We start from the raw sequence: 13,734 nt of genomic DNA on the forward strand, positions 1-13,734 counted from the left end.
GCTGATCAGTCGACTTTGGATCTTAATCAAGTGCAAGTGGGAGATTTGAATTCAGTCTACTCTCCTGAAGTGGATTGTGAGATTAACAGGGGTTCAATATGACACCTCATAATTCAAAGCAATCGTGTTCGTCGAGAGCAGCCGTGAGCAGGAGCCCTAGCTGTTGTCAGTTTGGATTCTTCGGAAATAACACCCTTTTCAGTGAGCCTGGTTCGTCACAGCGGACATCATGCCAACCGATCACCGGCTGAGGTAAGAGTCTGCATGTGAACGATATTTTATATTACATTTGTGTTAAGTTTACGTTACAGTTTTCAAGCTAACATTAGCATTTTAAATGATGAGCTGGAGGCAAAACACTGAAAATGTAGCATGCATCTTTACATTTTCCATCTGTTTTAAGAAAGATCAGTTGAACCCACACCTCAAAAAATACCTAAAACAAGCTTTCGTAGACTTGTTATACATAAAGTCCGTTTAATTGTGTATAAAATCTTTGTTAATACGCGATAGTATCTGTCAGTAAATCAATCTCTTAAATGGCGGGACATTTTTAAACACTGTCTGGAAGCTGAAAACTCTTCTCTTAAAAAATAGTAACCACGTTTTTGGCGGATTTTTATTACCATTTTTAATAACCACAGTTATACTACAAATAGGCCTAACGTTACCAAGGTTTTTTTTTTTTTTTGGTTAAACCATAGTTAATTTTCATAAGGGTTAATGTGGTTATCAAGACCGTTAAGAAAACGAATTCAGCAAATACTTGTTGTTGATACAGGAAAACACATGACTAGAATATGAACACCACAAATTCCATATTCTGGCTGCATGCTTGCCAACACGTCAGTTGAGGTTTTGCATTGTCCCAGTGGAACATATTCTGACATATGCAAATGTAATACTGAGTTGTAAAAAAAAAATATATATATATATATATATTTGTGATTTCAGGTCAAGTGGAAAGCAGAATGATCATGGCAAACAAGGTATGGGAAGAAGTAATTTAAAATATTGTAATGGCCGAGTCTTCTGATTCCATATGATTGCACTAAAAGTGGCAGAAAATTTAATTTGTTTTATACTATATTTTCCCATGTGAATATTCATTTGATCCTTGTGAGGCCACTGGAGCTGCACAAGGTTTGGTTTTGCTTCAGTAAGACCACGATTGTGTTAGATTCCACCCATCTATTATTATTATTTTTTTGTATTGTAACTAGGCTCTGTCATTTAGAAACATGACTTTTCCTATCACTTAATGACACATATCTCTACCTTTCATTCCAGCCAGAGGAACTGACGGTTGCTGCTCGCATCTCAGCCTACCTGATGGAAAATTCTTGCTGGATGAATGACCTTCACCTTCAATTCAACCTTGCCAAGACAAAACTGCTTATGGTTTCACTTTCAGCCAAACCATGCGATCCTGCTGATTTGCCTTATACAACACCAGAAAGATCCGGCCCTTCCTGTCGGAGTCACACAACTCCGTGTCTAAGCTCTTGTTCTATCCAGACTGGACTATTGTAATGCTCTCCTGGCAGGCCTTCCAGCATCAGTCAAACCTCTGCAACTGATCCAGATGCTGCAGCAAGACCTAAACTCACTGCTTCAGATCTATGTGTCTCCAGAAGCTTGTGTTCTGCAAGTGAACGGCGCCTTGTGGTGCCATCATCCCAAAGAGACACAAAACCACTTTCACTGACCTTTACCTGGACTGTTCCCTGCTGGTGGGATGACCTGCCCAACTTAACACATTTTCAAGAAACTGCTAAAGATCCATCTTTTCATAAACACTTGACCCAATAATACTAAATCTTTGTTTTAATAATAAATAAATAAACTTGTGTACTGTGCTACACTAACTGGGATTTGTCACTGCACTTGTTGCTTCTATTGTTCTCTTAATTTTTAAGTCACTTTGGATAAAATGTAATTGTAAATGTGTAAAATAAGTTATATTAGAGTATAAAGGTATACAGTAATTGCCTTTTAATGTAGATATTTTTACATGTTCTAAATTATATACTAAGATTGTATTTCCTATCATTCACATATCTTGATGTTCAGTGTTTGTTTAATGAGTAATATTGTAAATGTGCAGGTATTTTGTACTTATACGTTTAATTAATTTAACAGAAATTGACTGTACATTTGCTATTATTAAGTACTTAATTAGAGATTGGTCAAAGTTGTGAAATTGGAAATGCCTTAACTGTAAATATACAAACTTTGAATTTGAATTTATGTATTTAATGCATTTTTATACATAACTTCATAGTTATTATACACAGGAAAAACTATATATTAAAAGATAATTACTGTAGATAGACAGCATTATTATAAAATAACTTTATAAAACCCTAAATTTACAGTTTAACTTGAAAGTTAAATGTTTTTTTTTTAAATGTAATTTGACATCATTTATCCGTTTTTCCACGGTTTAATAAGCCATTATCAACAGTAATGTACTGTAATTTAATAAATTTTGACTGTAAAGTCAATTCTGTATTTTCACTGTTTTTGCCTGTAATTTTGTGAAATGGTTATTTGCTGTAATTTAACGGAATCCGTCTGGAAACTTTGCTGCCAGAGATTTACCGTTTGTATACGGGATTTTTTTTTTTTTACAGTGTAGGCCTAGTAGCTATGGATTTTAATAATTTTACTAATATATAGTAGGTAAACATATAGGTGCATATATAGGTGAACATATAGGTGCATATATGTGAACATATAGGTGAGCATATATAGGTGAACATGTAGGTGCATATATGTGCATATATGTACATATAATATAGGAAAACGGCCAATTTTATATATGTCACATATATTAAAAACATATATTAAAACATATATGTTTATATAGGTTCTTTCCATGTGGGATAAACAGACGGTCTTTGTTGATTTAGACGTAAGAGATCATGTAGAGAGAGAGGTAATCAGTGATTTACACCATTCTTCTGCGCCATTTGGGCTGCACGTCTTGCGCAGAGCAATCTCAAGACAACAGAGGTGTCGTAAATGAGAGTGCTTTGGAATGTCAGAATAGCTTGAGTCAGAGCGAGACAGGGGTGTTTGTAGATTTAGACTGCATTAATTAATTTAATTTAATCACCATGCAAACTTGGTGATCTGCTCTCCGTTACAAAAGAATGATAATTTCTACAAATATGCCACCAAAAAATTACCTGAGGAGCTTTAGCACTCTCTCCCAGAAGGATACAGATTTTCAGTCAAAGAAAAAGAGGATAGTCCGAGACATAGGCTACTGACAGATAAAACAGGATTATGATAACTTATATGATTTGTCTGATTTCTTCAAGCATTCATATTTACCATGTTTACTATGGTAATGGTTAGCGTGCATAGTTTTTTGCATCAGGTATAAATATTCCTACCTTATACAGTGATCAGAATCCACATCGGATCACAAACAGAAGGCATTATGTTAGCTGACAGAATTATCTGGCGCAAAACCAGGCATGCGCAGAAAGACGTACGCTCAAAGTAATCGGATCAGCTCGTTTACATGGAGTAATCTTTCGTTTGATCGGTTCATGAAAAGGTTTATTCCACCCCCTTCAATCCGACTGAAATTTCAATCGGTTTGAGCATTTTTATTCCGATTGAGGTGTTGACATGGAGCATTTTCATTCTGATTGGACTTTTAAACTGGTTATAATCGGAATACAATGCTACATGTAAACGGGGCTATTGACTCCATCATGCTAACCTGAGCAATAGTTTATGTGCACTGACAGCAGGACTTTCTGTTTCTCTCGCTATAGTGTTTTGTGTTGTTTTTTATTTGAAGTTTGGCTTCGCTTGTTCTTTGCTCATGGTTCTGATCGTCAAGTGTTTGTTATTACCATTTCAATGCCAGCAATTACAGAAAATATGTATTTATACACAACCAAATACAAAAAATGATCATTGCCACTTTTATATATATAATTTTTTTTTTTTTTTTAATGCTGATATAAATGTTATTAAAAAACGTGGGTATTATAAAACACACTGACAGATAATGCTGTCATTTTTACCATAGAAATAAAACAAAGAATAACATGATTTATAGCTCATCTTTATACAGTCTTCTCTCTGTTCAGGGTCCTGCAGCCCAAAAACACACTGCTGCATAATGTCTAATATACAGCCAATGAACAGCGTTGAGATGATACTAAAAGGGGCAAAGTTCAATATAGACACTTCTAGATTCTCTTATTCAGATCGACAGTCAGACAAAAACAGAAAGACTCTGAATGACATAAAAACTGCAAGAGACATAATGGAATCAGAACATGAAGGTCAGTGTAAATTAATTAACATAATATGATACAGCCAGCTTAAATCAATACTCAGAACTGAATTATATGCTGGGATTTTTGTTTGTGGTATTGACAAAACTGAAACGTAAAACAGCGAGTAAAAACTGAATTAAATCGGATAAGTTGGTCATATTACAAAGCTTCTGATTTACAGCTGATTTAAAGCTGTTTCATCATGCATTAGTTTTAACAGAATCATTGTCTTATGTAAAATTCTATTTGGTTGTTATAAAAATGAGACGTAACAGAGAGCACATCTGCAGACTGACAGTTTTCAGTCTCTTACATCATGATCTGAGACGAGGATCTGAGAAGGAGTTTGATATGCTGTCGCTGCTCCTGCAGATTTTAGTCTCAACTCTGATTAAAACTCATTGTCTGTGATTTTCAAGTAATAATAAAAACTGGTTCAGGTATTTGGAAGGTGGCCTTACAAGGAAGAAGATTATACTTCCCTGTTCTGATAATTACTTTATTACTTATTACTTTATTGCGTGTCATTCAAATGATCTAGTTTAGGCTATATAAGTTAAAGGTTTACTCACAGCTGACTCTTTATATTAAAGGTCCCATGACATGCTACTTTTTGTAGGCTTTAATATAGTCCTTAGTGGTCCTTAGTACTGTATCTGAAATCTCTTTCCAAAAATTCAGCCTCGGTGCAGAATTATAGCCACTACAAGCCAGTCCCAGAATGAGCTTCCTTCAGACGGGCCGTTTCGGTGTCTGTAGCTTTAAATACTAATGAGGAGGAGAAAGGCAGCGAAAGGTGGAGGGTGGGTGTGGCCTTGACCATCTTGCGCAACGGTACCATGCATGTTTGTTTATGTTGGATATATTGCAATGGCACGAAGACACGCAGTCGTTCAAGCATTTCAGTTTGACCCAGAATCTGATCCAGATCGAGAAGCAACGGATGAAGAAGTTGCAACTCAGCGGCTCCAGCAGGACGTTTCCGAATGGTTAGTTTAAAATATTAAGTCTGGATACGGTACTTTCTTCGGATGGTTTACAGTTATCATCATGTAGCTAACGCGAACCTACTGTTGCCTTTTCATGAGAGATCTGTAACGTCTGTAATTTATCATATTACAACTACATCAAGCTCTGCGATCTTGAAATGCGGATATCGCGCGTGCCATATAACCAACAGGAAAACGGTTATCCAAATAACAAAGAAATGTACAACACTCGCGTTACAGTATGTGTAACTTGATGCTGTCTACCTTTACATTAGCGTAAGTAACTGCATAGTTACTTAGCTAATGTGACAGGGAGACACAGCCTACGTGTAAGAAGCTAGGTAACCATAAACAGTAAAGCAACACACTTATATATAATTTGTTGACTTACTTGTCCGACGTTCAGCAAGCCCAGCTCTGTATTGACCATTCGATGTTCATTTGTACATCCAATTATTGAGCAATTATTATGCTTCGCTCGCTCAAAAACCATGATATCTCTCGTGGACAAACTAAAATTGCGCGTGCGTGTTCTACTTCCTAGCTCATTTTCTCATGGGTGAGAAATATTCTCTGGGCGGGCAAAGCAGAGAAAGGGGAGGTAACATTTCTCCTTATGACGTCATAAGGAGGAGATTCAAGATCAGCCCGGTTGAGCCTCCATTTTCTCAAAGGCAGAGAAAAATAGCAAAAGCTAGATTTACACCGATTAAAATTTTTTGAAACTTGGGGACCATATACAGGCTAGGGGAACTCATATTAATGTTAAAAAAACTCAGAAAGTGGAAATTTCATGTCATGGGACCTTTAATGGGTCCAAGGTTAATAAGATGCCGGATCAGCACAGAGACATTTGTGATGTGACATTCAAAGCTCTAAATCTTGTGCCAATGAATAAATAAACATATTTAAAAAATGAAGCATTAGGACCTGATGAGTTTTTGTCAAAGTGATTGATGACACAGGACTGCATCAGTATCTGGTTCAACAGGAGTGAACCCCGGTGCTGTTTATCTTGCATTAAAACACTGAAATGTTTTAATAGGCCAATAATAATGCCAATACATCCAAACGGCATAATCTGTTTAAAGCCTGTGTTTATGTTAATAATGGGTTGGAAAATAATATCACAAAACAAACATACACATCAACAATATCTCAAGCTAATAACATGAACTGTTTGACAGGTGATGCACATGATCTGAGGATTGTGTTACTGGGAGTCTCTGGAGCTGGAAAGAGTTCAACAGGAAATGCAATACTGGGTCGAGAGGCATTTAAAGAGAGCAGAACCAGAGAGAGTGAGATACAGAGAGGAAGAGTAGAAGACAGAAACATCTCCATCATCGACACTCCAGGATTCTTCAACACTCAACTGACTGATGAAGAGATGAAGAAGCAGATGATGAAGAGTCTGGATCTCTCTGATCCTGGTCCTCACGTCTTCCTGCTCATCATCAACCTGGAGAACTTTGAAGAGGACAAGAGGAATGTAGTGGAGCAAATTCAGGAGAACTTTGGAGCTCAGGTGTTTAAGTTCACTCTGGTTCTGTTTACTGGAAGAGAAAACATGTCAAAGAGAGAATGGATGCTCTTTATACTTGATACAAAATGTCAAGAGCTGGTCAGTCACTGCAGAGATAATTATCATGGGATCAACAGTAAAAATGAGATGAATCAAACTCACATCATGGAGCTTTTAGAGAAGATTGATGAATTCGTCAAACAGAATAATCACCAGCATTACAATAGTGGGATTTTCTCAGTGTCTCGAACAAAGAACATAAGAATAAGGAAAAAACAAGAGGAAAAACAGACATACAAAAGAAAAGAGCAAGAAATTAAACAAATGCAAACTAAAACAGCATTTGAGACTTTCACAACCCACAGAGTAATAGAAGAGAGAACACATGCTGTGATTGAACAAGTAAAGGAAATCACTAGAGAAAAGACACTAGATGAGGAAGAAAAAGAGGAGAGACAAGAACGAGCAAAATCAAAGTCAGAGACTTTTGAAATGGAAAGTGCAATGGAAGAGAGAACAACACATACTGTGACTGAAGAATTAACGGACAATTTTGTTTCTTATCTCAGACAAAGAATGAAAACAACTCCCATGTATGAAAACCTGGATAATGAGTCATTAGACAGATTCGAGGAATTCTCTAATGAAAAAATGGGAGACAAAAATTTAGGCAAGACATCAGAAAAAATATGGGAAATGAGCCATAAGAAGAAATACCAGATAATATCGAAAGGTAAGAACTTTACACAAAACTCTAAACACAAAAACCAAACATCAATAGTGAATTCACTACACTGCAAAACCCCCAGAAAAACGTCTCTGGTTACTGATGTAACCTATGTTCTCTGAATAGGGAACGAGACGCTGAGTAGCTTTAAGACGCAGTGGGAACGCCCTCTGGGTGTGCCGATTGTCTGAAGCCCTTATAGAATCATGCCAATTTATTGGCTGATGGTGCGAGCGCCGCCCCAACGCTCTTACGTCGTCACATTATACAGGCGTGCACCAGGGGCGATTCCAGGATTTTATAAATGGGGGGGAACAGGGGGGACCAATAACCAGTGAGGGGGGGCCCATGGGAAATAAGAAAATTCAACTGGAAATAAATACTTGTTTAGAAAACATTAAGCACGATTTCAAAAATATTTGCAATGCCCTGTGCCCTAATATAGATGGTATTAAATGTGGCACTGCATGTTTTGGACCACACAGTTTTGTTCTAATAAAAATATATATATATCTTTTCATTCTCAACTCTCCCCAATTCTGCCTAAAAATAAATTAAAAAAACATTAAGTATCGAAATTACACAGAGTTGCATGCACTCAAAAAAATGTTTTTGTCTAAAAATAAGATTTATGTATTTGAATTGCATAACAAATTTCCATGCATTTGGATTACATAGTTTTAACATAAACCAATCAATAATCTGAATGTGATTCATATTTTTAAGTCAAATCTAAATGAAACAGATAAGATTTATGTAATTGTATTAATAAACTGAATGTGATTTATATTTGTCAGTCGTATGTAAATGAAACAGGTAAGATTTATGTAATAGTACACAGAAAAACGCCCATGTTCAATCAACACTGCTCAGTGTTCATATGTGTGCACACTACAGAGTTAAAGCGGTGTTGAAGTTAATGAGATAGTTAACTGATAATTGAGCATTAATTATGAACACCTGCTGTTAACAAGCAGAATCACTGAAGGAAAGAGAAACACAAGAACTACAACTGACTTCAGCCACAGCTAAAGGAAGACACTAAATCTGTGAAGATCTCAGCAGAGGAGGATTAAACAACTCCACAAACAGCATTACCAGCTTCACTTATTACTAACCAGACTGACTTTATTTCATTTCCGTTTGAATGAAATCAATAGTTATATTTTAAAGTCACCATGATGGTGGTTAGCGTTTGCTTTAGTTTGACTCTTGACCCTTGACTCTGTAATGTAATTTTTTCCTGGTTTCTATAATATTGTGTCTATAAAACACATTTGTTGCAGCGAAAAAGCCAAGAGAACATGAGATCAGCTGATGTCGGCTGTTTATGATGAAGGTGTAATCATCATATTGTGGCCTGAATCACTTATCTCTTTCAGTGTCTAATGCTTTGATTATCGGGGTTATGTGATTTTGTTTTATTTGTTATAGTAGCTGTGTGACCTGACAGCATTAGATCCAACAGTTAATCAAATAATATAAAGAATTTTAAAAACATTTAGTGCATTAAACTTTCTACATTATTACTTGGACATCAAGAATCAGTGTATGACTCTCAACAATGGTGACAATCAATGAAATGCTTCATGCTGCAGTGCATGCTGGGTACAACCAATCAAAACTCACCCATATCTCCCAGCATGCATTGCGGCATTAATAAATTATGCATCAGGATTTTTGTAGCTTTTGTCACCATTGTTGAGATTCATATGCTGTTTCTTGATGTCTGTGTGAGTTTTAGTATTGCCATAGATGAAAGGTTTTTGTGCACTAACTATAAAAAAAAAAAAAGTATATTGTTTGATAGATTTCATGCTGTAAAATCAAATGGCTTCTGTTATGGATAAAACAAAATAAAAAAACACAAGTCCTATATAATCAAAGCATTAGACACTGAACAAGATTAGCGAATCAGGCAATTACATGATGATGACTTTGTCATCATCATCAATAAACATCCAACATCACCTGATCTCTTTTTCTCTTGGCTTTTTTGCTGCAACAAACGTGTTTTATAAACACATAATTATAGCAGCCAGAGAATTTTTATATTAAAGAGTCAAGGGTCAAGAGTCCAACTAAAGCAAACGCTAACCACCATCATGGTGACTTAAAAATACACCTATTGTTTTAATTCAAACGGAAATTAAATAAAGTCAGTCTGGTTAGTAATAAGTGAAGCTGGTAATGCTGTTTGTGGAGTTGTTTAATCCTCCTCTGCTGAGATCTTCACAGATTTAATGTCTTCTTTTCTCTTCAGTTGATGTCAATCTAAGGCTGTGGCTGAAGTCAGTTCTTGTGTTTCTCTTTCCTTCAGTGATTCTGCTTGTTAACAGCAGGTGTTCATAATTAATGCTCAATCATCAGTTAATTATCTCATTAACTTCAAGACTGCTTTACCTCTGTAGTGTGCACACATATGAACACTGAGCAATGTTGATTTAACATGGGCGTTTTTCTGTGTACTATTACATAAATCTTACCTGTTTCATTTACATACGACTGACAAATATAAATCACATTCAGTTTATTAATACAATTACATAAATCTTATCTGTTTCATTTAGATATGACTTAAAAATATGAATCACATTCAGATTATTGATTGGTTTATGTTAAAACTATGTAATCCAAATGCATGGAAATTTGTTATGCAATTCAAATACATAAATCTTATTTTTAGACAAAACATTTTTTTTGAGTGTGTAGTTATGGTGTTAGTTAACATTCTCACATTTTAATGTTTACCATGCCACAAATATTATTGTGCCTTAAGTCTTTAAAACAACATAAAGTAGTATATCTCTTTTATATTTATGTGGTGGAGTGCGCTGCCGCTGAATAACACTGACAAGTCCTCTCTATTCAGTAACGTTAGTCTGACGAAGTTACGTTAGCTAATCTAACGTTAAGGTCCTTGCACACTAACATACAGTGCAATATTTCAAAATATATACTGTAATTGAGTGTGTATAAGTTACCATAAACAGTGACGTGTCGAGGTGTCTCTCTCTCCTGTTTGAAAAACGCAGACCAGTGATTCTGCTTTGCGAATCGCAAATCAAGCAGTGATTGACAGCGCTCTGATCCAATGGCGTTGGGCATTGTCATGTTGACAGTAAATCTAGCCCAATGATGTTGGGGGGGCACCAGGGGGGGGCAATCATATTACAAGGGGGGCCAGTGCCACCCCGTGCCCCCCTTCTAGACACGCCCCTGGCGTGCACGCCATCTGCTCCTCAGATTTCTCTGCCGAAAAAGAAGCTTGTCAGCGAACGCAGCGTCTCTTTCCCTATTCAGAGAACATAGGTTACATCAGTAACCAGAGACGTTCTCTTTCATAGGTTCACTCAACGCTGCGTAGCTTTAAGACACAGTGGGAACTAAATACCAAACTCGCCAAGCTAAGCGCTGCCATAACTAGTACAATGACCAGATAACTCACACGACTGGTTCAAGCAGATAAAATTTGAGAACCTGGAGTCATGTCGAGATCCAAACTGTAAAATCTGACAAAAGTGTGTGGAGAGGACCGACCTGCCGCCACACAAATGTCTTCTAGGAGGGCCCCTCTAAAAAGTGCTTGAGAGGAAGCCACACTTCTGGTGGAATGTGCCCTGATGCTAAGAGGTGAAGGCAGACTGCACACCTCATTTGGTGGCAGCACCAAAACATACCAAGAGCTGGTTAGATTTTCTCCAACTGCCAGAGCGATCCACATAGAACTTCAATGCTGGGCAGAGCAAATTAAGTTTCCTGTCCTCCTCCTCCAAAAAAGGAGGAGGATGGAAAGAGTGAAGGTTAATAACCTGGGACCGAAATACTTTGGACAATACTTTGGGCACATATCCTGGTCTCGGTCTCAAAGTCACCCTGACCAGACCAGGAGCGAAGTCCATACATGACTCGCTGACAGAAAGAGCTTGCAAATCCCCCACCCGCTTCAACAAAGTCAAAGCTAGCAAAAGAGTAACCTTGAGAGTCAGGATCCGCTCCGGAGCTGACTCCAAGGGCTCAAAGGGAGCCTCCGTTAAGCCCTCGAGGACGAGTGGTAGCGGCCGCTCCAGAAGCAAACTTCTCCTGTAGGAATTCCAGCACTGAACCCACTGGGCAGCTGACTGGGTCCCTAGCGTGTGCTGAACACCATGACTCAAAAACCCTCCACTTAGAGGAATAAAGCCTTCTCGTGGAAAGGGCTCTCGCACTCGCAATGGTCTCCTGGACGTCAGCGGGAAGACCAAAGCTCAAAGCTAGTGGCCTCTGATGGGCCATACACATAGCTTCCAAATGTCGGGGCGAGGATGCCATATCCTGCCCTGAAGAAGGGATAGTAGATCCTCCCTGACCGGAATCTCCCAGGGGGGAAATTCCAGAAGAGGAACCAGCTCCGAGAACCACAGCTGGGACGGCCAGAATGGGGCTATAAGTAGGAGACGGGCTCCGTCTGGAAATATATATATATATATTTTTTTTTTTTGATAAATTTGATGGAGTAAAAACATTAATAAACGGAGTAAAATTACATTTGTTTAATATATATATATATATATATATATATATATATATATATATATATATTTGTTACAAAATTACATTTTGATGCCTGGGGTCTCTGAGATATGTACTTACATGGCATTTGCCCACCGGCAACTATAGTTGCCATTTGGACTTTTGACTAAGTATAAAACAAACTATATATCTCTTGTAAGATTTGTTTTGTTTGGATGATTCTAGAGAACTTCATGATTATGTAGATATATATATGTCAATAAAAAATACTTATTAGTAACATGAAAATGACCTTTCTTTGGGAGTATTTGCCCTCGCCATGCTTCCTGGAAGTAGGGGTAGGAAGTTGACAGCCTCATGTGACAGGAAGTGAATATATTTTTTTTTTTTTTTTCTCGAATTCCTTTATTTGGTTGTTTGCTTGCATGTCATTGAGGCATAGAACAAGGATAACATCTAGAAAAATACTTACAAAAGGAAAATGAAACCCTTAAATGGGTTAAACGCAGCCGACTGAGACTTAGCAGCTCGGAATTTCTCAACCACCGTGTTGACCGCCTCCCCAAACAGACCAGACTGTGAAATAGGGGCGTCTAGGAGAAAAACTTTCTCTTTGTCGCGGATCTCCGTGAGATTAAGCCATAGATGGCACTCTGCGGCAACCGCACCTGCCATAGAACAGCCTACAGCGCGTGCTGTGTGCTTGGTGGCTCTTAGGGCCAGATCCGTGGCTTTACGAAGCTTTACGAAGGGAGGAAGTAGTCCTACAAGCTTTAGAAGGAAGGAGGGGACGTGACTTCCATGACGACGCAGACAATGGAGCGAGGTGATTAGCTAACGTGTCCACGACCGCTGGAATGGTGGAATAACCCTGCTCCACAGAACCCACAAGGTTGGTGAAGTCAGCGGCTGCCGCATTTGTCAGACGAGCGGAGAAAGGCTGCTTCCAGGATCTGGAAATCTCGTGATGCAGATCACTGAAAAAGGGCAGCTTTCTTCGCTCTGGCCTAGAATTAGGGCCACTAAGAAATCTCTCATCGCGTTTAGACGACTGTGACTCGCAGGGCTCGTCAGGCCAGTTGATAGCGAGCTTCTCCGTAGCGCGTCCATAAGTTCCGTGTAAGCCGCAGTAGGCCGTGTTTCCTGGCTGCTAGGTGGGATAACGTCGCCGGTTAAAGCAGGCCCGAAATCCTCGGAGTCGGAAGCTGCAGTATAAATTACGTCTTCCAGCCCGAAAGAAACCGTCTTGCGTGCTCCCGGGCTGAGGCATAAATAATCATGCGCGAACTCGACTGGCATGCCACGTGCGTACTCGGGAGAGGGAGGGAGAGAAAGGGCGAGTCCCGTCTGCTCATGCTCCAACTCCTCGAACTCTACATCCGAACCCAGAGGGCGTTCCCACTGCGTCTTAAAGCTACGCAGCGTTGAGTGAACCTATGAAAGAGAACTAATGTTAAAGTCAACGGTCAAGAGCCCAACTAAAGCAAACACTGATCTCCATAATGACAGAGGTGGAAAGAGTAATAAAATATTGTACTCAAGGAAAGTACTATTACTTCAATACAATTTTATATATGATTTATTTATTGAATTTTTCACAACACCAAAGACAAACAATCAATATAAAAACAAAAATGAATAATAATAATAATAATATAATAAAAAAGCACAAAA

At 38.2% G+C, this 13,734-nt stretch overlaps 1 protein-coding gene across 1 annotated transcript in view; it reads left to right on the top strand.

Annotated features, from left to right (window-relative positions):
* The first annotated feature begins 3,984 nt into the window (after window positions 1-3,984).
* The window catches only part of LOC309493679 (GTPase IMAP family member 8-like), a 43,107-nt gene continuing 33,357 nt past the window's right edge, over window positions 3,985-13,734 (top strand). The window contains exons 1-2 of the mRNA XM_082162875.1: window positions 3,985-4,313; window positions 6,484-7,554. Of these exons, the coding sequence (XP_082019001.1) occupies window positions 4,148-4,313; window positions 6,484-7,554 (1,237 nt within the window). The 5' untranslated portion in view covers window positions 3,985-4,147. The remainder of the gene's footprint in view (window positions 4,314-6,483; window positions 7,555-13,734) is intronic.

Source organism: Leuciscus leuciscus (assembly GCF_965113295.1).
Source record: "Leuciscus leuciscus genome assembly, chromosome: 3".
In the NCBI taxonomy this organism is placed as follows: Eukaryota; Metazoa; Chordata; class Actinopteri; order Cypriniformes; family Leuciscidae; genus Leuciscus; species Leuciscus leuciscus.